The following is a 22893-nucleotide window of genomic DNA, read 5'->3' on the forward strand; positions in this document are numbered from 1 at the left end:
TTGAAGTTGTCAAGGATTTCATTTTACTTGGATCCATAATCAACACCCACAGAAGCAGCAGTCAAGAAATCAAATGTTGCATCAGATTGGGCCAATCTGCTGCAAATGACCTCTTTAAAGTGCTGGAAAACAAAGATGTCACCCTGAGGACTAAGGTGCACCTGACCCAAACCATGGTGTTCTCAGTCACGTCATATACACGCGAAAGCTGGGCAATGAATAAGGAAGACAGAAGAAGAATTGATGCCTTTGAATTGTAGTGTTGATGAAGAATACTGAGTATACTACGGACTGCCAAAAGAACAAACAAATCTGTTTTGGAAGAACAACCAGAATGCTCCTTAGAAGCAAGCATGGTGAGACTATGTCTCACATACTTTGGACATGTTACCGGGAGGGATCAGTCCCTGGAGAAGGACATCATGCTTGGTAAAGTAGAGGGTCATCGAAAAAGAGGAAGACCCTCAAAAAGATGGATTGACACAATGACTGCAACAATGGGCTCAAGCTTAACAATGATTATGTGGATGGCACAGGACCAGGCAGTGTTTCATTCTGTTGTACATGGGGTCACTATGAGTTGAACTGATTCGATGGCACCTAACAACAACAACAGGACCAGAAGATGCTCCAGGCTCATCATGTATTTTCTCTGCTTCAGTCCTGGAATCAATCACTTTTCCAAGGGACTCTCGTTCCTTTTATTGGACAATGCTATTAGAAACCAAGATCTGGGCACTAGGTGTACTCACTGCTACCAGGGTGTCACTGTTTCTAGGCTCTCTTAGTACAAAGGGCTAGGGAAATATATGCAGGTATACTAATCCATGTATACACATATATCTAACTATCCCACGCATACACATATATCTATAATCATTTCTGCATCTATCTGTATGTACACATATATTAAAAACTGACTTCATATATTTTTTTAAAAAAATGACTCCAATTCAGCACTACAAGGTTCATTCTAGCTGTCCCTCTTTCCTTATTTGTAACTTCTTTCTCTAACAATGAAAAACCTGGTTCTCATTATCTACAATATATTTAGTTACTTCTTTGATCCTAGCATACACATGAAGTAGTTCCAGAATTGTTAACCTATACTACTGTAAGAAACACATTTACTATGATAATTACCGTACTTATGTACACTTTTTTTCTTTAGCCTTAGAGTATTCAGTGAAAACACTGTTTTCCAAAATTACTTAAGTCAGCTCCTTTCTCTCCTGCCCCCTTCAGTGTGACTGTCATTCATCTGAAACATGGTTAGAGTCATTTGCCACACACGCTCCTTTTTAAGTTTTTTATTTATCCTCCCACTTATTTTAATATAAACAACAAACACTTTTCTTCACCTCACTTTTTTTACTTAACAGTATACCCTGGAGACCACTCCCTAGAATTACACAGGGCTGTCCTTTGCCCCCTTTTACAGCTGTGTGATTCTCTACTGTGTATGCATCCTAATGTACTCATCCAATCTCCTGTGGATGGATATTAGCTTGTTTCCAGCCACGTGCTGCAATAGGCAGCCTTGTGCAGATACTTTTTCTTATTTTTGCCAGTGTAACTTTGGGATCGTTTCCTAAGGGTTGTTTAGTTAGTGGGTAAAGAAATGCATTTGAAAATTTGCTAGATATTGCTAAATTCTCCTCCAGAGGGGTGGTACTATTTGCATTCCCATCAGCAATGTATGAGAGTGTGTATTCCCCCGTCATGGATTGAATTATGTCCCCCAAAACACGTGTGTATCAATTTGGCTGGGCCATGATTCCCGGTATTGTGTGATTTTCCTATATGATGTAAATCCTGCCTCAATGATGTTAATGAGGGAGGATGGGTGGCAGTTGTGTTAGTAAAGCAGGACTCAATCTACAAGATTGGATCGTGTCCTGCAGCAATCTCTTGAGATATAAAAGAGAGAAGCGAGCAGAGAGACTGGGGGACCTCATACCACCAAGAAAGCAGTGCCAGGAGCAGAGCGTGTCCTTTGGAACCGGGGTCGCTGCGCAGAGCAGCTCCTACTCCAGGGGAACATTGATGAGAAGGCCAACGGAGACAGAAAGCCTTCCCCTGGAGCTGATGCCCTGAATTTGTACTTTTAGCCTACTTTACTGTGAAGAAATAAATTTCTCTTTATTAAAGCTATCCACTTGTGGTGTTTCTGTTGTAGCAGCACTAGATGACTAAGACACCCCCATAGACTTCCCAGTAGAGATGACATTCAACTTCTGGATTCCTGCCAACCTAACAGGTGAGAGAGTCCACCTCAGTCTAGTTTTAATTAACACTGCTTTTATTACATATGAGGTTGATAATGTTTTCACCTATTTGAGGTGATTTGCATTTCTTGTGCTATGAACTTTTCTTATTTCTTGCCCATCTTTCTATTTGGTTGTTGATCTCTTTCATCACTATTTTTAGAGGCCTTTTATACCACAAAAATATTAATCCTTTTTCTATATGACCGCAAACGCTTTTTGCCGTTGGTCTTTTTACTTCGTGTGTGTTTTATTTTTTTCCATAAAATGTTTAAAAATTGTTCATGCAGTCAATTTTTTTTTCAGTATTTTCCCTTATAGAATCTGGATTTTTGAATTATACTTTGGAAATTTTTCCACAGTCTCAGTTTGTAGATGAATCCACTCCTGTCTTCTTCTAGCATTAATAAGACATCACTGTTTTTGCATTTAAATCTCTGACTCTTGAAATTTATGTCATAAAAATCATGAAAAACAGATCTGATTTTATCTTTTTCCATAAGGTTATTGAACTATCTTACATCACTTATAAAAAAAAGTCCATCTTTTTCCCACCAAGTTAAGAGGTCTTCTTTATCATACACTAAATTTCCATACTTGATTTGGTTGATTCTGCAACTTCTATTCTGTTCCATTAGACTGTCTGTGCATTTGTGCACCCTTACCACACTGTTTTGGTTATAGAGGTTTCATGATATGTTTTAATACTTGGCAGGACTGTCCTCCCACTGCCATTTTTCAAGGTTTTCCTAGCTATTCGTGCTTATTCTTCCAAGTAAACTTTATAAATAACTTGTTTGGCTCCAGATCAATACCACACTTTAAAAAAGTTACCTCCCACTTGGGGTCTCCTTCATTTTCCACCAGCTTCAGCCCGTGTTTGTTCTTCAAGTGCCTGTTGAACTCCCATTTGGTGCCATACACAAAGCTGCAAACGGGACACTTCAAACCACCTGAAAACACACAGGCAAAAAGACACATTCATGAGCACACAGAAACCAAGGTTCCTCCTTCCACCCAGGTGCCCCAAATGTAGGAAATGCACGCTTTTGTCTCCAGCACTTACATTCGACTAAAGCTTACCACCTTATCACTTAAACAGACGAACAACAGCATGTATGTTTTTCAGTGCAGTTTTTTGTTTTTCTTTATTGAATAACCATTTGCAGAGAGTCTAATATGTGCTTGATATTTTAAGTGCCAGAGAGAAAGAAAATGAGTAAGATAATTCCCTTAGCTGGGTAGATAAATGGCTTGAATCATTCTTCCATTTTTCCCTTTGTAAATAACAAATAATTAATTTAAAAAAATACTGAAGGACAATGGCTGCTTTTCTCAATCTCCTTTGTCCCCAAAACACTTAAGACTGAGAACAAGAGTCTCGGGCTCTTGCACATTAGAAACAAAATCACTAGTATAACCCCCCACCCCCACAAAATTTCCCAGCAAAGAACAACTTAGAAAGCTGCCTATATCCTGAAATGTCACTATTTATTGAACTGGTTCGATTTTGCACATGTTTTCAGAAGTGTCTGGATTCTTTAATTAAGAGAAGGTAAAACTATAGGTTAAAATTAAAAAATTGGAGATTCACACAAAAGATTATCTTTCTAAAATTATACCAATTAGGGACTGAATAAAAATCACTTGAACAGGTTGTGCCCTAGAAGCAAACGCCAGCCTCAGGAAGCTAATTCTTGTCCTGCTGTCAGGCCCCCAGAGCCACCGACCTGGCACCGGCCCGAGTCAGCCCCACTGACGAGGCGACCCAGGCCTGGGACAGGAGCACCCTCACCAGAGTCCCTATCAACATGACTGTCTGGAACTTTGAGGCTCTGCAATTCTGGCAGGTCACCCTCCACGCTGCAAACTCCTGGAGCCCCCCATCCACTCTCCCCTGCCCCCTATTCTGTGCTGTTTTTTCTCTACCATGACCCCGCAGCCTCCCTTTCTGTGCCAATCCTTCCGTCACACCCTGGGTCTCAGAACCCATGGGTGACACAATTGCCTACGTTAGCCTCATCACAGACGGTACGCTCCTCCCAACGCCCATCCTTAATTAAGCCCTGGCTGGCCGCTAAATCCACATCCAGGTAAGGAGGAGGCCAGGCACGGGGGCAGCAGTGCCGCTTCCATCAGAGAGTGAGAGCGTTTCCTGGTTTTGTTCCTCCACTCACAGTGCCACACCCGTCACACCCAGACCCTCTCTGCTCAAACTCTTTGATGTTGGTGTTGGGGTCATTTGCCGCTGAGTCAGCCCCCACTCATGGCAACCCGCCCGACGTACAACAGAACAAAACACTGCCTGGTCCTGTGACATCTTTGATCACTGGTACCCAAAATACCCATTGCCGTTGAGTCTATTCTGACTCATAGTGACCCTATAAGACAGAGTAGAACTGCCGCATAGGGTTTCCAAGGCTGTAAATCTTTACAGAACCAGACTGCCACATCTTTCTCCCGCAGAGCAGCTGGTGAGTTTGAACTGCTGACCTTCCAGTTAGCAGATGAGTGCTTTAACCACTGTGCCACCAAGGCTCCTTATGATTGCTGGTAATTGAATAATATTCTGACTACAATGTTAGTTAACTTTAGTTAATGCCATAACCTCACAGTGCTTTGCCCTCTTCTACCTCAAGAGCCTTCCCTACTACTTCACTATTTGTGAAAATCTTACTCATTTGTGCAGTTATTTAGCACTGCGGTGCTGCTGCGTGGGAGAAAGTCTGCTCCCAGAAAGACTGCAGCCTTAGAAACCCTATGGGGAAGTTCTACTCTGTGACATAGGGTCTCTATGAGTCGGAATTGACTCGAGGGCAACAAGTTTGATTTTTTCTGGGTTTGTTGTTGTTGGGTGCCGTCCAGTTGATTCCGACTCACAGTGGCCCTATAGGACAGAGTAGAACTACTCCATAGGGTTTCCTAGGGTTTCCTGGACTGTAATCTTTATGACAGCAGATTGCCAGGTCTTTTCTCCTGTGGAGCAGCTGGTGGGTTCAAACCGCTGACCTTTCGGTTAGCAGCCGAGCACTTAACCATTGCACCACCAGGGCTCCTTAAGCACCACGCATGGGGCTGACCCAAACACCTCGCTCTGATGACAGTCTGCCAGATGCTCTCACTTTCACTACAATCATGTTTTGATTTCTTGGGGACCTCCAGTTCGTGCCCTGGTCCATTTTCTCCCAATCCACCAGCCCCTCCTATCTCTCCTTCCCTCTCTAAACAGCCTATACACCACAGCTCAAACCTTCAAACTTTTATAAATAAAACCTTCAAAGCCCTTATCCACTTTCTCTTTCTCTCAAATCCAGATGGCAAATCCATAGCCTAGAATCAATGCAACTGGCATCTAGTGGGTAGAGGCCAGGGTACTGTTAAACACCCTATGATGCACAGGACACTCCCCCCCCCCAATAAAACAGAGAATTATCTGACCCCAAGTGTCAGTAGTGCCAGAATGAAAAGTTTTGCCTTAGACCATAGCAATCTACTTTCTGCCCCCCAATTCTCTCCTGGCATTGCAGATGACAAGATCATCAACTAACTTCCTCATGGGTTAATCCAGTGAATACTTCCACTTGTTATTTCACTATTAATACTACCAGCACCATCACCACCAATAACAATACACCCCCTCCTCACTTATCAACATGGTTAGGTTCCAAAGACCAGGTCATTATGCGAAACTGGCATGATGTGAAAATGGAGGATGACCACATCAGATCACCAAATGCAGGATGACTACATCATTACATAACTGCTGAATTACATCATTACGTAACTGCCCAATCACTAAGAATCATGGCCCAGCCAAGCTGACTCATAACCTTAACCATCACAGCCAGCGTTACTGTCACCTCGCACCTCAGCGTTCGTTACTGCCAGACATACGACGTTAATGGACAAAATAGTCGGGTAGTAGACTTTTTACTATTGTTGTAAATGTAAAATGTCAGATAACGAGATAGTCAATAAATGAGGAGAAGGTGTAAAGACAACAAAATACATCTTTCATTTCTTGGGCAGTTATCACATGTCAGACACCTCATACGTGAAATCATCTATCTTTACCATAGCCCAGTGATACAGGCATGACTATCTTGTTTTTTACAGAGGCTCAGGATGGTAAAATACTGTTTCTGGGGCCACAATGCAAAACCTAAAACTGAACCCAAGTCTCTCTAACTCCAGAATGTACACCCTTAAACCCTAGGCTCCGCTCTTGTCCAGAGTGAATTTTGTGCATTCTATGACAATGTTGACCACATTCTCCAGCCACAATCTAGTCTTCCCCGGCTTCCGTGACACCTCCCATTCCTGATTCTTCTGACAAGCCTCCCTCTGACTCAAACTGATGGGTAGACTACTGGTTCTGTCTCGAGTCCCACGGCCTCACAGATACTCAGTCTCTTCTATACCCCTAATGGCCCAAAACTTCCCTTTCTTCCAACACACACTTGCCCTGAACAAATTACTAAGATGCTTCTATTTAGGCAGGAAAAGAGCTGAGCTGAACACTGATTGTATCCCAGCCTGCCATGGTTATTACTGCTTATCGGGGCACTAAGGAGGGAGTGGAGGAATTGTGTTCTGATGTCCCCAATTGTCTTGACAAATTACATAAGAATCAGATAAATCTCACGGGAATGCATAGTACAATTTAAATATCTTCCTGATGCAGTTATGATGTGCTCGATCTCCTCAATCAATTCCATGTCAGTGGAATCTATACAGAGCTCTCTTGTGTAATTGGGGTTTCTTGTCTATTAGCTGCGGTGGCAAGTGACTCTTCAGTCATTAGCAGAAATGGAAGCCAAAGCAGATAGCCAATGGTGTATCCTCTAGGACTCCAGCTCACTGCTGTCCAGCTCCCGGCCCTGGGAGGGCACAGCGAGTCCTACAGAGACAGAAGGACTGAGTCGGCTAGGCTCCTGCTGTCAGGAGAAAGGCTAGCAATGACATATTTTTAAGTTCCAGAAGATTCTATAGGAAAGGCAGCTTAAATGGATTTTCTGAAACACACACTGTACTTTTTTTTTTTTTTTAGGCAACATAAAATGTGCTTGTTCTTTCTTGCCCAGAGAATAAACTTAATTTTTGGCCTCCTTTGTGCAGTGGTTAAGAGCTCAGCTGCTAACCAAAAGGTCAGCAGTTCAAATCCACCAGGCACTCCTTGGAAACCCTATGGGGCAGTTCTTCTCAGTCCTATAGGGTTGCTATGAATCAGAATCGACTTGACAGCAACAGGTTTTTTTTTTTTTTTTTGGGGGGGGGTTGTTATTATTATCAATCATCAAAAATGATGTATTTTCCTATGGTCATCTTTTTAAAACCCCCCACGGGATGGCAGAACCCGCCTGCCTTTTCTTTTGGTTAAGTGGATACTGTTTCTCCCACAGAAACTGAACATGCTTCAGAAGCGAAAGCAAACTACCTAAAGTTAAGCTTAGGCTTTAAGAAATGGAAGTAAAGATTCCTTCTAGGGGGCTCTTTAATGGAAACTAATTAGGGAGGGAAAACTTCCTTATATTATGTTTAAATTAAAATTAATATGACAATGCCCTCACATTAATTAAAACTTCACCCATTGCCATGGTGACTTTAATTAAAGAACAACAAACGGAACTATGTCCTCTAGATGGAAATGTATAACTGTGCCAGTTAACTGACATCAAAGCTGAGAGAAATTAATTTGTTTCAACTGATTAAATTCGTAGGAAGTGCACAGTAAAGGTCAGTGGAAGAGTTGGTGAATTTACTTTCAGCACTGATATTAAGTACACCCCATAAAAACCACTAATGAAATGGAAACCCTCGAATCCTGATCTCCTCACATGGACTGATTAACCAGGCAGAAAGTATTGAATTTTAGGAGCCATTTCAAAAATCAATTGCAGCACCCTTTGTATTTTTTTGGAATGTAATACATTCCAGACATTAAAGTATTTGCACTCCTTTGTGGTGGCTGATGATAGTGAAAATTCAATTCCACTTTCAGTAACGTAACTCCAAGATGGCACAGAGCGCTGGATTAGGGCTGTCAGAAGACCTGAGCCTGGTACTTGCTCACGTGACCCACCACTTCCTTAAACTCTTGGGTCTCAGTTTTCTACTAAGGAGAAAATGCTAAAGCCCGTAACATTGAAAAATGAACTGTGGGAGGCACAACAGTGACCCCCAAGATGCCCAGGCCCAATCCCAGAACCTGGGCATATGTCTCCTTATGTGGCAAAGGGGCTTTGCAAGTACAATGAAGTTAAAGACCTTGAGATGGGAGAGGAGCCTGGGCTGTCAGGTGGGCTCAGTGTAACCACAAAGGTCCTGATGAGGGGAAGAGGGAGGCAGGAGGACAGCTCATAGCGATGCCATGGGAGAAGACTCAACAAGTCATTGCTGGCTTTAAAGATGGCGGAAGGGACCACGAGCCAAGGAATGCAGGCAACCTCCAGAAGCTGGAAAATGCAAAAAAACAGATTTTTCCCTAGAGCCTCTAGGAAGACGTGCAGGCCTGCAGAAACCTTTATCTTAGCCTGCTGAGACCCATTTCTTACATCTGGCCTCCAGAATTGTTTAAGTCAATGAATCTGTACTGTTTTAAGCCACTACATTTGTGGTCATTTGTTACAGCAGCCACAGGAAACTAATACAGCACTAAAGGGTTAACTGGACCAAAAGCAGCTTAGTGATCAAAGGACAGGAGCTGCAGAGTAATCCTATTTTATAATATTAACAAGCGGAAGATGGAGTCTGACTGCGCTGACATACTCATTTCCCTTGCTGACTCTTAAGTCAGTGTCTGCCCTAGAGCCCAGCCTGAGCCCCACTTGGGTACCAGGAAATGCATTAAAGGGGTCTCATCACATGGGAGACACGTGCAAGCCCCACGGCAGAGGGTTCCTACTGGGCACTCAACCCAGGGATATCTGGGTCCTGCCTCAAACCCCAGCCCTCCTCTGCACAGGGTCCCAAGGAAAACAGTATAAGGGAAAATACAAACCAAACCCGTTGCCATCAAGTTGATTCTGACTCATAGCACCTCTACAGGACAGAGTAGAACTGCCCCACAGGGTTTCCAAGGCTGTGAATCTTTACAGAAGCAGACGGCCACATCTTTTTCCCAGAGAGCACCCGGCAGGTTTGAACCACCAACCTTTCGGTTAACAGCCAAGTGCTTAGCCACTGTACCACCAGCGTGCCTCAAGGAAAAACACAGGAGAGAAGAAAAAAGTGCATTTTACTATCAGCCAGCTGATGTCCCGGCTAATGGGGAACATTTGGTAAACTGAGCTTAAGCAAGATTGTCACCACTCTCCCTGCTCCCCCCACACAGAATCCTGGGATCTGAGTACCTGCTGGCCAACCACTGGGAAGAGCATGAAATGGACACAGGTCCCAGAGACGGCCTGGGATAAGCCTACCAACTAGCCCTGGGGGCAAAGAAATAAGAGACTAAGCAGCCCTGGTGGTGCAACAGCTAAGTGCTCAGCTGTTAACAAAAAGGTTGGCGGTTCAAATCCACTCAGCAGCCCCTCGTGAGAAAGATCTGGCTATCTGCTTCCACAGAGAAGCCAAGGAAAACCCTATGGGCAAATTCCACTTGCTACTACTGTAAAATACAATTATAGTCAAGAAAATCCTATGGGCAGTTCTACTCTGTCACATGAGGTCATTACGAGTCAGAATCAACTCAATGGCACCCAACAACAAGCAGCACCCCATGTGTGACCTTTCCATGTGTGATCATGCAGCCACAGCCAACGTGACCCAGTAAGTATCCTAGAATAGGGCTAGCCCTCTTCCTGCCTCTCCTCGGCCCTCCTCCTGAACAAGCACACACTTCAGAACCAAGCAGGAACAGGGGACGTCAGACATGTGAGGGGCAAGGCGTCGGCCTCAAATCAGGAGGTTGGGTTTGGCTTGGCTACTTAGTAGCTCTGTGATCTCGCTTTGTGACCCTGTCTTCATTTCATTTCTTCATCTTAAAACAGTAATGACGATGCCACTCTCAGGGATGATTATGAGGAATAAATTAACACATCAAACAACCAATCAGTGACATAACACTTCCTTCGGGGAAACATCTACCAATAATTTATTGAATCTGGGCCCTAATAAAAACAGTTTCAAAATTAAAATGTCCCCAGATCAAATAACTGACTGCTGTGTTACCTGACAGTTACTGGATTTTCTGTGATACTAACGTTCCCTGAATCTAGTGTGTAAAATTAAGATATAAACACCAAGGTACACGTACATGTATTTACATTCTGATACAGTAGCTCAAAATAACATATCAAAGGTTTTAGCAGGTGCCAAAAACTCAGCCTCTTCCTTGACCCTCCTCCTTGCATAGTTTCTCTGATCTCCAGTACCCTACCTACCCCCGCACCAGGGACCCTCTCAAATTGGGGGCGTCTGAGAAAGGTTAGCTCCATGGGAGAACCAATTAATTCTCCTCCTGTGAGCAACGAGGGTGCCGGTGAAAGGAATACGGGGTTCTCCTGCTACAGGGTCAGAACACAGAGGCTGGGGAGGGCTGCCCGGCCTTCGTCCACCCTCAGCGGTAATAATAATGTGCTCCCATGGAATCGCCTTGTCCGACACCATCCTCCAGTGCTGGGTACACTGTAGGAGCTTGAGAGATACGTACTGAAAGAGGGGTCACGTTAGCAAACATAATACAGTGAAACCTGTGAAAGCCGGAACCCAGCGGGGCTGCCTTGTCTTTCCGGGTCTTGCAGGTTTTCCGTCTTTGACAGGGAGCAGCCTCACCACCATTCGATCACTTGTTTTACTGGGAAATGTCTGAGTTTTCCTTCTCTGACAGGTTTCCGCCTTACGCAGTTTCCAGCTTTGGAAGGTTTTACTGTACTAAGTTTGAACCATTTATCAAGCATACTTACCACATGTCAGGCACTGTCTGGGAATCTCAGTGAATAATACCTAATGTTTGCAACCACTGTGAGTACACAGGAGTCCTGCTCCTTGAAGGCGTACAAACTGAGGTTCAGAGAAGTTACATAACTGGCCCAAGGGCAGCAGTGATCAGAGACCCAAGCCCAGGTTCATCTGACTCCCACCCCTGTGCTCATTTCAAAAACCTTGAGTGACTTGAGGGAGTGTCTTGTGGCCACTGGAAAATGACCAGTCCCCTAAGCCCCACCTTTATCCCGCTATGAGCTGCAGGAAGAAGCTAATAACTGGAAAAGCTTAGCATCGAAGCACCTTCTGGCCCTCACAACCTGAGATTTACTGAGCCAGATCTGAAGCTAGCTTAATGGGGCATATTTTAAAGGGAGGAAAGGGGCAGGTACACGGCAGCAACACAGTCTGCCTTCCTTAAACATGAAAATGTGCACTCTTGTGGGAGACGGACTTGAATCCAAATTAATGAACAAGTGATGAGCAAAGAGGAATAAACAAGAGGTCATCCGACCAATCTGCCCCCAAATGATCAGACGTACAAAAAATATAAACAGGCAGTGAAACACATACACAGTGCTCAGTATAACTCTAGTTGCTGAAAGGGACCAGAATCCTGAGGGAGTGGGAGCTTCCTGAAGGGGCTTGGCTGACAGGGACCAGGTGGTGTTCCCACGTGCCCACAGGGCCAGAGTGTGCTGAAGCCAGCTGTAAGAGCTCGCGAACTGTCTGTGCACGTGCCTTCCCAACTCCACGGGCAGTGATGTGGCGTCTGTAGCTTAAAATTGGCCATGATGGGAATATTTACACCACAGAAATTAGAAGACGCTCTAAATCAGAGCCCGCATCTCATCCCCACCGAAAGCCAGTTGTTAGATGTTTACAGCATACCACTGGGTAAGCCTGAGCAGCCACCATTCCCAGCAAGCTTCTGGAACCCACTGAAAATAATTCAAACTCCACGGTAAATGCCGTGGTAACTTCTTTCAGGAACCCACAAAGAACAGACATGTCCAATCTGGGAAAATCTCAGCTCCTGCTGGGCTGCCTTCCCTACCTCCTCTAGCTGCTGTCCACTGACACCCGTCTCAGAATCCCCTGTGGCACCATGAACAAGAGAATCTGCCCCAGCAATGGACGGCTCTGCGTACGTCACAGTAGGACACTCTCTGTGTGAACAGGGTTGATCGTGTTTAAACTCTGCACTTGGTTTAAGGATAGTGTAGTATCATTTTAGGAGAACAACATTTTTCATGATTTTTTTATTATTACGGCCTTACTTTAATACCTATCCCTCAACAGCAAAACAAGGAATTATAAAACCCCATGAAGACCTTTTTTGGGAGTGAGTAGAGGGGGGAAAAGAAATCAAATGGAGGTGGGGAAAATTGTTTGAAATTAATCAAAAGAAAATGAAAAATTCCAGTGGCACCAAAGAGTTCAGCATTTCCAACCCAGTAATTTAATCTGGTCTCATTCTCTCCCTCCGTTCTCCTTCCCTCTTCGAGGCATGAGAACAGCATGGGCTTTGTACTTCTGAGATCACTAAACTGTGTTTATACGCAACCAGCTCTCTGATCCTAGACACTGTGCCCCTGCCAGCCACAGCGGCACAAGGTCCCTTAAGAGCCAATGCCATAAAAGCTGTCTCTTTGAAGGGGGGATATCCAAATAAATATATACATGAGTGGAAATCAACTAGACGGCAGTGAGGTTGGTTTTTTATATATGTCTAAGGAGCCCTGGTGGTGCAGTGGTTAAGCGCTCAGCTGCTAACCAAAAGTCAACAGTTCAAACCCAACAGCCATTCCACAGAACAAAGATGTGGCAGTCTGCTTCCATAAAGATTACAGCCTTGGAGACCCTAGGTGGGGGGCAGTTCTACTCTGTCCTGTAGGGTCACTATGGGTTGGGATCGACTTGGTGGCAATGGGTGGGTTTTGGATACGTATGTCTGAAAGAAGACGACCAAGAATACCCTTTGCGAAGATTACGGATTAAAAAGTAAAACCAAGACCTGGTCAGGAAATGCCGGCTGATGATAGACAGTCTTAGGAAGTTAGGTGAAAGCTAAGGGCATGAAACAGTTCAACCCCAGCACATTGTTTGCAAGGCCATGATGAAAGTCTGGAAGCAACAGAGCAGCGACAGTATCATCCATCAGATCCCCAGCGCTGGTCCAACAGCCACAGTAAACGGCTATTTCCTGCCAACCCGGCCCAAGAGTGTGAAGGCTGTTACCAGGCCTCTGTAGCCCTCCACTCCAGCTATTTACTGGGCATCTAAGCAAATCTATGCATTCTTCTGTGATTTTGGGACAGGGAAGTCATCCAGAATAATGCAATGGGTACAGGAGTCTCAGATTTTTTCAGGAAAAAAAAGGAGTAAAAATTTATTGAATGCCGGATGCTTGGTCTCTCTGGCCTAATCCTCTCAACCGTCGCGTGCGGTGGCTGCTGTGAACACCGCTGTGCAGGTGAGGGCCTAAGGCAGAGAGGTGGTTAGGTTAGGTGGCTTGCCCAAGTGGGCACAGCTACGGAAGAAAGCACGTTCAAGCCAGAGCCCTCTCCACGGCACCATCCTGCTCTCTAGCTCCTCAAACCGCCAGGAAAGAAGCCACAAGGCACACACGCTTCCCTACCCCGGGTGGATGGCTTTAAAATTATCCTGAGCTTTTTATGCTGCGCATCTATTTCTGCACATCATCCCTGTCACTGAATGTGCTGAAGGATACAGTCAATTCATTTGTTTTACATTAAGAAGCGTTCTGTGGCAATCACCGCCAGCAGGAACACTCTGAGCCTCTCCAGCTGCAGCAGAGTTTCCAGTCTCTCATCTCTGTTTACTGGGGGCTGAATTCTAAAACTGTCTCTGCTTCAAACAGTCACAGGGCTGGGGAACAAGCAGCAGCCAGCACACGGTATACTGCAATCATTTTTCAGCTGAATACCAAAGTGCAGATATAAATACAGCAGCATTTCTCTGTACGGTAACGGCACAGGAGCTAAGCCCTCCCAAGTGGGAATACTTAATTCTTGATAAAAGCAAAAAAAAAAAAAACATTCTTCAATAATATTAGAGATTTTCATCCATTCTCATTAGTTTAAATGCTCTAAAATGTTTTTCTTTTTCAGGATGAATAAGTAATCTGAGTACGCAGTAAATGTTTTTAGATAATCCAAAGAAGCTCACCTCTCAGTATGCTTACCATAGCACTATTTATAATTGCGAAAAAAGAAAAATCTGGAAAGAAAGTGCCACAACAGAAGGATGGTTAAATAAAGTGGGGAACTTCCACTCAATGTCGTATTACAATAATATAAATAATATAATAATAATATAATATAAATAATAATAACATCATCAGGAGGGCAATTTCCAAAATAAAAGAAGATGTTCACGCTACAATGGTAAGCAAAGAAGGTAAACCATGAACTTTCAGCAAGGCAAACTGAACAAAGAACGTTGTGGGGGGGGCTGTAATCTATGGGTACGTCTTTACTTCTTTAATTTTAGACTTTCATTAAAGCTATGATAGTATTATCCAGGCAGGGAGTAATGGAGATACATAACAACAAGGAGGAGGACGAGGACCACAATCATTACGATGAAGAACCAATGACACTCATCGTTCACAGGTCACACCTGAACCATCACATGCCAGCAGCTCTTTCACCTGGGACGCCGGCCAGGAGGCATCGGGCGCAGGGGGTGCGGGCGGGGGGGACCCTCACCTTGCTGAACCAGTGCTTCGGCCGCCAGCTCCCCGGTGCCCACGTTGGTGTACTCCTCGTTGGGGTGCTTCCTGTTGTAGTGCCGCTTCAGAGAGCCGGAAATGTTACAGGAGTAATGGCAGTGAGCACAGCGGAAAGGCTGCAGGGACGACGAGGAGGGCGAGTTAGAGAAAGGCCAGCCCCACATGAGACTGAGTCCCCGAAGGAAAAGACACGACTCCCCACCGAAAGGTTTTCCTTCACGACTTGTCCTGTCTGGTGAGTGTCTGACAACCCCAGCGCCCGGGATGGGCAGCCCGTCACCCCGTGATGCACTCTGAGGGACACGCTGACCTCGGGAACACTGGGTCCTGCCGCTGCAGCCACCAACCAAGTGACTGGGCGCCAGTCGCTCCCCAGACAGGAGTCCTCTGCTGAGGGGTTGCTTTCATTTCTTTTCTTTTTTGTGCACCCCAGAATTGGCAGCTCTTGTTCTAGAAGAATGAGGTCCCTGGGTGGGGCCAACAGTTTGCTCTTGGCTACTAAATGAAAGGTTGGCGGTTCGAACCCCCCCAGTGGCGCCATAGAAGAAAGGCCTGGCAATCTACTTTTGTAAGATTCCAGCCATTGAAAGCCCTATGGAGCGCAGCTCTACTCTGAAACCTGTGAGGTTGCCCTGAGTCAGAATCAACTTGATGGCAGCAGGTTTTTGGTTCAAGAAGAAAATAACAACACAGTAATGGATCACTTTTCCTTTTCTTAACTGAATGCCTCTAACAGTGTCTCCCATTACAATTCTCCGACAGACTTGCTCCTGTTGCTAGGTGCCTTCCTCCACAGCGTCTACATGTGAGCATCTCACCCAGGGTGTCAGCACCTGGCACTCCACTGCTAAAGAAATCCACCTGGTAAAATCGATTCCAGCAACCCCGCATGAGCACCGACAGGCCCTTTCAGAGCAAGAACATGGAGTGAGGCACGCAGCCTTGTCTACCAGTTGGATACTGCCTTTGGGGGACTTATAACGAGTGGTGGGGGGTGGAGGGGTACCTGCTCAGGTCTCCAGAGAAGCTCATGGAGACCTGGCCACCACACAGTGATGGGTATGCACCCTGATCGCCGTCACATCCCATGCCCTTATTCCTGGTCAGGACACGACCACGCGTCCTTCTAAGCCACGTGCTGTGCAATCATGACAGCAGAGTGCTGCAGGAACCCCACCTTTGCACTTGGACCCGTCTGCTACTCCAAGCAGCTGTGTTGTCCAGCAGGAACGGAAGAGCACAGAGCAGCCCACAGGGCAGTGACAGTCTGCTGAATCAGGAAGGGGCCAGGCACTTAGACAATGCAAGTTCAACTGCACCTCGGGCTTACACCAGGGGTGGGGCCTCAGACAAGTCACGAAACTTCCCTGAGCACTGACTTTCTCTTCAATAAAGCGGGAATAACAACATCTACCCTGCAAAGTTGTTGTGAGAATTAAATAATAGCACTAAAACTTGGTATCTAAGGCATTTCTAAGGAGCCCTGGTGGCACACGGTTAAGTGCCAGGCTGCTAACTGAAAGGCTGGCAGTTCAAACCCACCCAGCCGCTCTGTGGGAGAAACACCTGGCAATATGCTCCCATAAAGATTACAGCCTAGGAGACCCTATGAGGCAATTCTGCTCTGTCACACGGGGTCGTTATGAGTCACAATCCATTAGACAGTACCTTAAAAAAAAGTGAGGCATTTCATATTGTTTTTATTAGCAATTTTACCACAACCCTTTCTGTGCATCTGGGATCCAACGTACCATTGTGTCTATTAAGATCTCAAAAACCACCCTGACTTGACTGTCTGATTCGTCCATCTCTTCACCACTATTACCCAAAAGCACAAAGCCAGCAAGAGCGGCACCTCTGCGCATGAAGTGTAGCAACGGGTAAGGAGAACTGCCTTCTTTGAGTATTTAATCAGCCCCTCTCAACGGTTTCTTCCTTCCAAGAAATGTGCTGAAGTCTTCCCATTGAGAGAGAGAGAAACGGAGGGAAGGAAGGAAGAAAATAACAAGAAACACCCTCTTCCCCTGTCCCTTCGCTTCCATCACACCCCATGCTCTGAGGCCCTTGCCTACCCCGCCCTCCTAAAGAAGCCCACTACCCCTTCACACTGTCACCTTCCATTCACTTCTCAGGCATCTGTGGCCCTCCAGGCAAACAACCCCTGAAGGGACAACCAGGCTCCCTTCTCAGACCTCATGCCTCCCCGGCGCCACCACGTCTCCACTGTGCCACCCCGCCTCGGGGACACTGCTCTTTAGCTGCCCACCGTGTCCCCACTGTGCCACCTCACCTCGGGGACATTGCTCTTTAGCTGGCTGCTGTGCCCTCACTGTGCCACCTCACCTTGGGGACACTGCTCTTTAGCTGGCCACCGTGTCCTCACTGTACCACCCCGCCTCGGGGACACTGCTCTTTAGCTGGCCGCCATATCCCCACTGCGCCACCTCGCCTCCGGAATACTGGTCTTTAGCTGGCCACCACGCCCTCACTGTACCACCTCACTTCGGGGACACTGCTCTTTAGCTGACTGCCATGCCCTCACTGTACCACCTCACTTTGGGGACACTGCTCTTTAGCTGGCTGCCATGCCCTCACTGTACCACCTCACTTTGGGGACACTGCTCTTTAGCTGGCTGTCACGCCCTCACTGTGCCACCTCGCCTGGGGGACACTGCTCTTTAGCTGGCCGCCGCGTCCTCACTGTGCCACCTCGCCTCGGGGACACTGCTCTTTAGCTGGCCGCCGCGTCCTCACTGTGCCACCTCGCCTCGGGGACACTGCTCTTTAGCTGGCCGCCGCGTCCTCACTGTGCCACCTCGCCTCAGGAACACAGCTCTTTAGCTGGCTACCGTGTCCTCACTGTGCCACCTTGCCTCGGGGACACTGCTCTTTAGCTGGCCACCGTGTCCTCACTGTGCCACCTTGCCTTGGGGACACTGCTCTTTAGCTGGCCACCGTGTCCTCACTGTGCCACCTTGCTTCGGGGACACTGCTCTCACCAAGCTTGCCTTCTCACTCTCTGCATTTTCTTCCTCAGTTTATTTGCGAGATCTCCTTCCCAGGTGTGAGGGTTGGTTTTATGTGTCAACTTGGCTAGGCCATGGTGCCCAGTTGTTTGGTGAAACACAAGTCTAGATGTTGCTCTGAAGGTATTTAAAAAAACAAAAAACAAACCGCTGCCATAGCATGGATTCCGACTCACAGCGACCCTGTAGGATGGAGCAGAACTGCCCCATAGGGTCTCCAAGGCTGTAAATCTTTACAGAAGTAGACTGCCACAGTTTTCTCCCGCAGAGAGGCTGGTGGGTTCAAACCAACGACCTTTCAGTTAGCAGCCAAGCGCTTAACCACTGCCCCACCACATGTGATTAACCTTTAAATCAGCTGACCTAAAGGAAAGCAGATTAGCCTCCATTATGGGGGTGGGCCTCATCCAATCAGTTGAAGGCCTTAAGAGCAAAAACTGAGGTTTCTCAAGGGAGAAGGATTCTGCGTCAAGACTATAACATGGACAACCTGCTGGAGTTTCCAGCCAGCTTGGTCTACAGATTTTGGATTTGCCAGCCCTCACAATCATGTGGGCCAATTCCTTAAAATAAAGCAGTCTCTCTCTCGCTTTCTCTCAATCTCTCTCTCTCTCCACACACACGTATATATATATATACATATATATATACACACACACACACACACACACACACACACACACACACATATATGAACACCTTATTGGTTCTGTCTCTCTGGACAACCCTGACTAAGACACCAGGCCTAATGCTTAAAGGTTCTGTCTTTGGGCTCGTTGTGTTCTTCTGCCCAGTTCCAATGATCTCCTTCACATTGTTGATTGCTGGATCTATATATCCAGTTGTGATGCCTCTCCTGAACCACAGATAGGAATTTTCAACGGCCTTCTCAGTATCTCTACAGAGCATTCTGTAGGCATCTCAAAATAAACAAATTCAGACTCACTATCTTTCTACAAGATCAGCTCATCACCCAAAGACAGAAACCCAAGGGCTATCCTAGACTTTTCCTTAACTTATTATTCAAATAACTACTGAGTCTTGTCCAGTCAACCTCCGACACCTGCCCAGATCCACCTGTTCTCTTCGTCTGTCACTCTGGCAGAGAAAGGTGCCATCCCATGCTATAAAGGAGATGCTACTGTCCCCAGGAGGGCCGTTCTTGGAGGGAAGGACACAGGGGAGATCATCGTGTGAGCCAACCTGCTCTAGAATGTTCCTGAGGGACTTGGCCCTACTGCTCTGGTGCACAGGGGCTTTGGGCTCCATTGCACATTCCCCATTCGGTCCTCCATATAAGGACAATCCTTGCAGTGTGGCCATGAGCATTAACTAAACAAAAGGACCTGGAACAAAGGCAAAAAGTAGTCCACCTTTCTCATCTAGCTATTGAGCAGAGAACAGGATGCCTGAAATTCCAATATGTGATGCTTTGCAAGTTAACATAAAAGCTAAAACACTTCCAAGTGCCTTCATCTCTAAATAGGCAAATATTATGAAATGATTGTTTTTGGAATGTTAGCATTTACACGGACATCCAAAGGAAAAACTGTGCAAATGCAATACTGCCGGCGCTGGGTGGTCAGTGGGAAGAAGAGGCAGGAAAAGTGGAGATGATGGAAATGAGAACCGATCCTACAAACCTAACCGCAGACTGTAGAGTCAAGTTCATCCTTCTTGTGGCAAAGCAGATACACTGCCTCATGAGAGTTGCAACTCCTTTTAATTCTCATGCCAATTCTTTGGCAGAATTGCTAGTGAGGGAGAAAACTGCCAAAACAGGAGCACACAGGCAGGCACATACAGGTAGGTCCAAATATACAGGGAAGCTGAAAAATACAGGGAAGCTCAGATGAGAAATCAGTCTTTGACATACTGATCAAAAGCCTTAATTCTTCAGGTTGGAAAGGACCCTCGGCTTTGACCAGTCTTCCCTCCACTAGGAGACTTTCTTCTGTCGCATCTCTGACAGTCTGTCATCCACCTAACCAGTTGCATTGAGTGGATTCCAACTCACGTGTGTCAGAGTTGAACTGTGCTCCATAGGGTTTTCAATGGCTGAGTTTTTGTGAGTAGATCACCAGGCCTTTCTTCCGAGGTGCCTCTGGGTAGACTCGAACCTCTAACCTTTCAGTTAGCAGCCAAGCGCATTAACCCTTTCCACCACCCAGGCACTCCTGTCACCTGCCTAGCCTCTGCATAGGTGTAGGGATGTCAAAACTGCCCAAAGCAGCCCCTTGTACTGCTTGAGAGCTCTGGGGACTTAGATAAACCTCTCTGTCTCCTGTCTTCGGGGGCCGTTGCTTTGACTCCCCTGTACACAGTACTACCTTTTACATGAAACCAGTGATCACCTACCTTCCACTTGGGATCTTCTCTCCTGAACTGTGGTAACTGAGCCACATCTGGGCCCTTAAAGTGAAACCAGCTCTGACCTGTGAGGGACGGCCACGTTTCAGTGGGGAATTCTAGAGGCCCCCGGAGGAGAGGAGACAGAGGAGGAGGCGGGAGCGAACAGCCTCCCTACCATACGTGAAGTCTGACTGCGTCATTAACGCTGCGCGTCTTGAGGCTTCAGTTATGAATACACAACTACTGATCCCTACTCTGGTGCAGTGGTTAAGCACTCAGCTGCTAACCGAAAGGTCAGGAGTTCAAACCCACGAGTGGCTCTGGGGGAAAAAAAACCTGGCGACCTGCTCCCAGCAAGATTACAGCCTTGGAAACCCTATGGGGCAGTTCTCTTCTGTCCCATAGGGTCGCTATGAGTCAGAATCAACTCGACGGCAATGGGTATGATTTTAGTTTACCCGAGTCTAGCACCGTTCTCTAACACTGGAACACAATGATGAGAGATGGATTTGTGATTCTCTGAATATACACGAGGCTCTGGACATAGGTGTCAACTCCAAAGATTAAATGCTAGCTAGGCAAGCTAAACCATAAAACTTGGTTTCTACATCAGATGCTCGCAAATAGCAAATGACACTAGATCTCAAAAAAGAAGTTATTTATCGAAAGCTTTCAAGCCAGAATCTGGCCAAGAGTTAAGAGGAAGAGGTAAGGAGGCTACAGGAGTGTGGTTCATTTGGAACAAAACATAAAGGTTCTCACTATGGTCAAAAAGCAACTGAATTAAAAGCAACACAAGGCCCTTCTTATCACACCTGCTATTCAACGTTAAACTGGATTTGTTAACCAAAGGAATGAGCTCTAACCTAATAATTATTACTATCCTAGCTAACGATTACTGATGGCTACCATACGCCAGAGAGTTCTAAGAGTTTTGTACAGATTAATTCATGGAAGTCTCACAACAACCCCATGTGGTAGGTAAAATTATTTTCTCTGTTTTATAGATAAGGTAACTGAGGCACAGAATGGTTAAGGAATTTACCCAAAGTTTCAGAGTCTCCTTGCCTGGCCCTTTGGTCTGCATTAGAATTTGGGGCCTGGGCTCAGTCAACCATAAAGAAATTATTTTGTTTTCCATTCGCCATTATTTCCTGAGCATCTATGTCCCTTGGGAGCCCCACTGGGAAGGGCATGGTGTTGCTGGATCTCCTGGGCATAAGGCAGCCCAGATCTAACCAATGACTTCTAATGAGAAACACCATGGTAGCCTGGAGAAATGTAGGCCATTACTGGGTGTTATGGATTGAATTGTGCCCCCCACCCAAAATTGAGTCGACTTGGATAGTCCATGATTCCCAGTATTGTGTGACTGTCCACCACTTTGTCATCTGACGTGATTTTCCTATGTGTTGTAAATCCTGCCTCTATGATGGTAATGTGGTGGGATTAGCAGCAGTTATGTTAATGAGGCAGGACTCAATCTACAAGATTAGGTTGTGTTTAAAGTCAATCTCTTTTGAGATATAAAAGAGAGAAGTGAGCAGAGACAGGGGGACCTCATACCACCAAGAAAGTAGTGCCAGGAGCAGAGCACATCCTTTGGATTCAGGATCCCTGTGCAGAGAAGCTCCTAGCCCAGGGGAAGACTGATGACAAGGACCTTTCTCCAAAGTCGACAGAGAGAGAAAGCCTTCCCCTAAATCTGGCACCCTGAATTCTCACTTCTAGCCTCCCAAACTGTTCTCAAGGGGCTACATGTGCCATGTGAAGAAAGTAGACTTCAGGTGATGGGAGCCACCAGCAGGTGTCAAGTTGGGGAGCAACAGAGCCAACTTCACATTTTAGAAATATCACTCCAGTAATAAGATGGAGGATGGATTTTAAAGGAACAAGAATGGAGGCAGGGAACCAACTCCCAGGTTATTGCAGTAGTTTAGACGAGAGATATCGAGGGCCTGAAATGAGATGGAAAAATAGAAAAAGAGGAAGCAATGGTTTAAGGAAGACGGAGGAACCTGAACCAGCCAGACCCAGTGACTGGGTTGATGTGTAAGAAGAAGGAGATGGAGAGCCTCAAGGATAACCCTCAAGTCCCAGCATGGATAACAGAGGGGACAGGAAGGCCACCAGCTGTAGAGGAAGGTCTATGCATAAGCAGAGGGTGAGTCTATAGAACTCTGGCCATCAAGGAAGGGAGGTCCACAAGGGGGTTGGAGACATAAGTCCAGAATTCAGAGGAAAGTTCTGGACTATAGATAAAGATCTCAGCACAGGCAACAAGCAGATGCCCTGAGACTGAACACGCCATTGTAAATGGAGAAGACGTCGAATGAGAACAGCTTCCTGGAATATAAGGGACAGGCAAGAGAAGGGGAGCTCATGACAAGGACAAGGAAGAATGATGGTGGGCAGAAGAATCAGAGGAGTCTGGAGTCACAAAAATCTAGGGAGCAATGTCCTTCAAGGAGGGAGGGACGACAGAGACAAGTGCACTAAGATGAGGCCTACCAAGTTCCCAATGGGCTTGGTCGCTGACGCCCTCACTGAGGGTAGTTTCAGTAGC

The 22893-nt window shown here is 46.1% G+C and overlaps 1 protein-coding gene across 1 annotated transcript in view; it reads right to left on the reverse strand.

Moving 5' to 3' along the window:
- ZFAT (zinc finger and AT-hook domain containing) overlaps positions 1–22893 on the reverse strand; it is a 221731-nt gene that overhangs the window by 35883 nt on the left and 162955 nt on the right. Inside the window, exons 12-13 of the mRNA XM_004373020.2 lie at positions 14927–15065; positions 3102–3220 (exon numbers count right to left, since the gene is read on the reverse strand). Of these exons, the coding sequence (XP_004373077.1) occupies positions 3102–3220; positions 14927–15065 (258 nt within the window). The remainder of the gene's footprint in view (positions 1–3101; positions 3221–14926; positions 15066–22893) is intronic.

Source organism: Trichechus manatus, unplaced genomic scaffold (genome assembly GCF_000243295.1).
Source record: "Trichechus manatus latirostris isolate Lorelei unplaced genomic scaffold, TriManLat1.0 scaffold00022, whole genome shotgun sequence".
Lineage (NCBI taxonomy): Eukaryota > Metazoa > Chordata > Mammalia > Sirenia > Trichechidae > Trichechus > Trichechus manatus.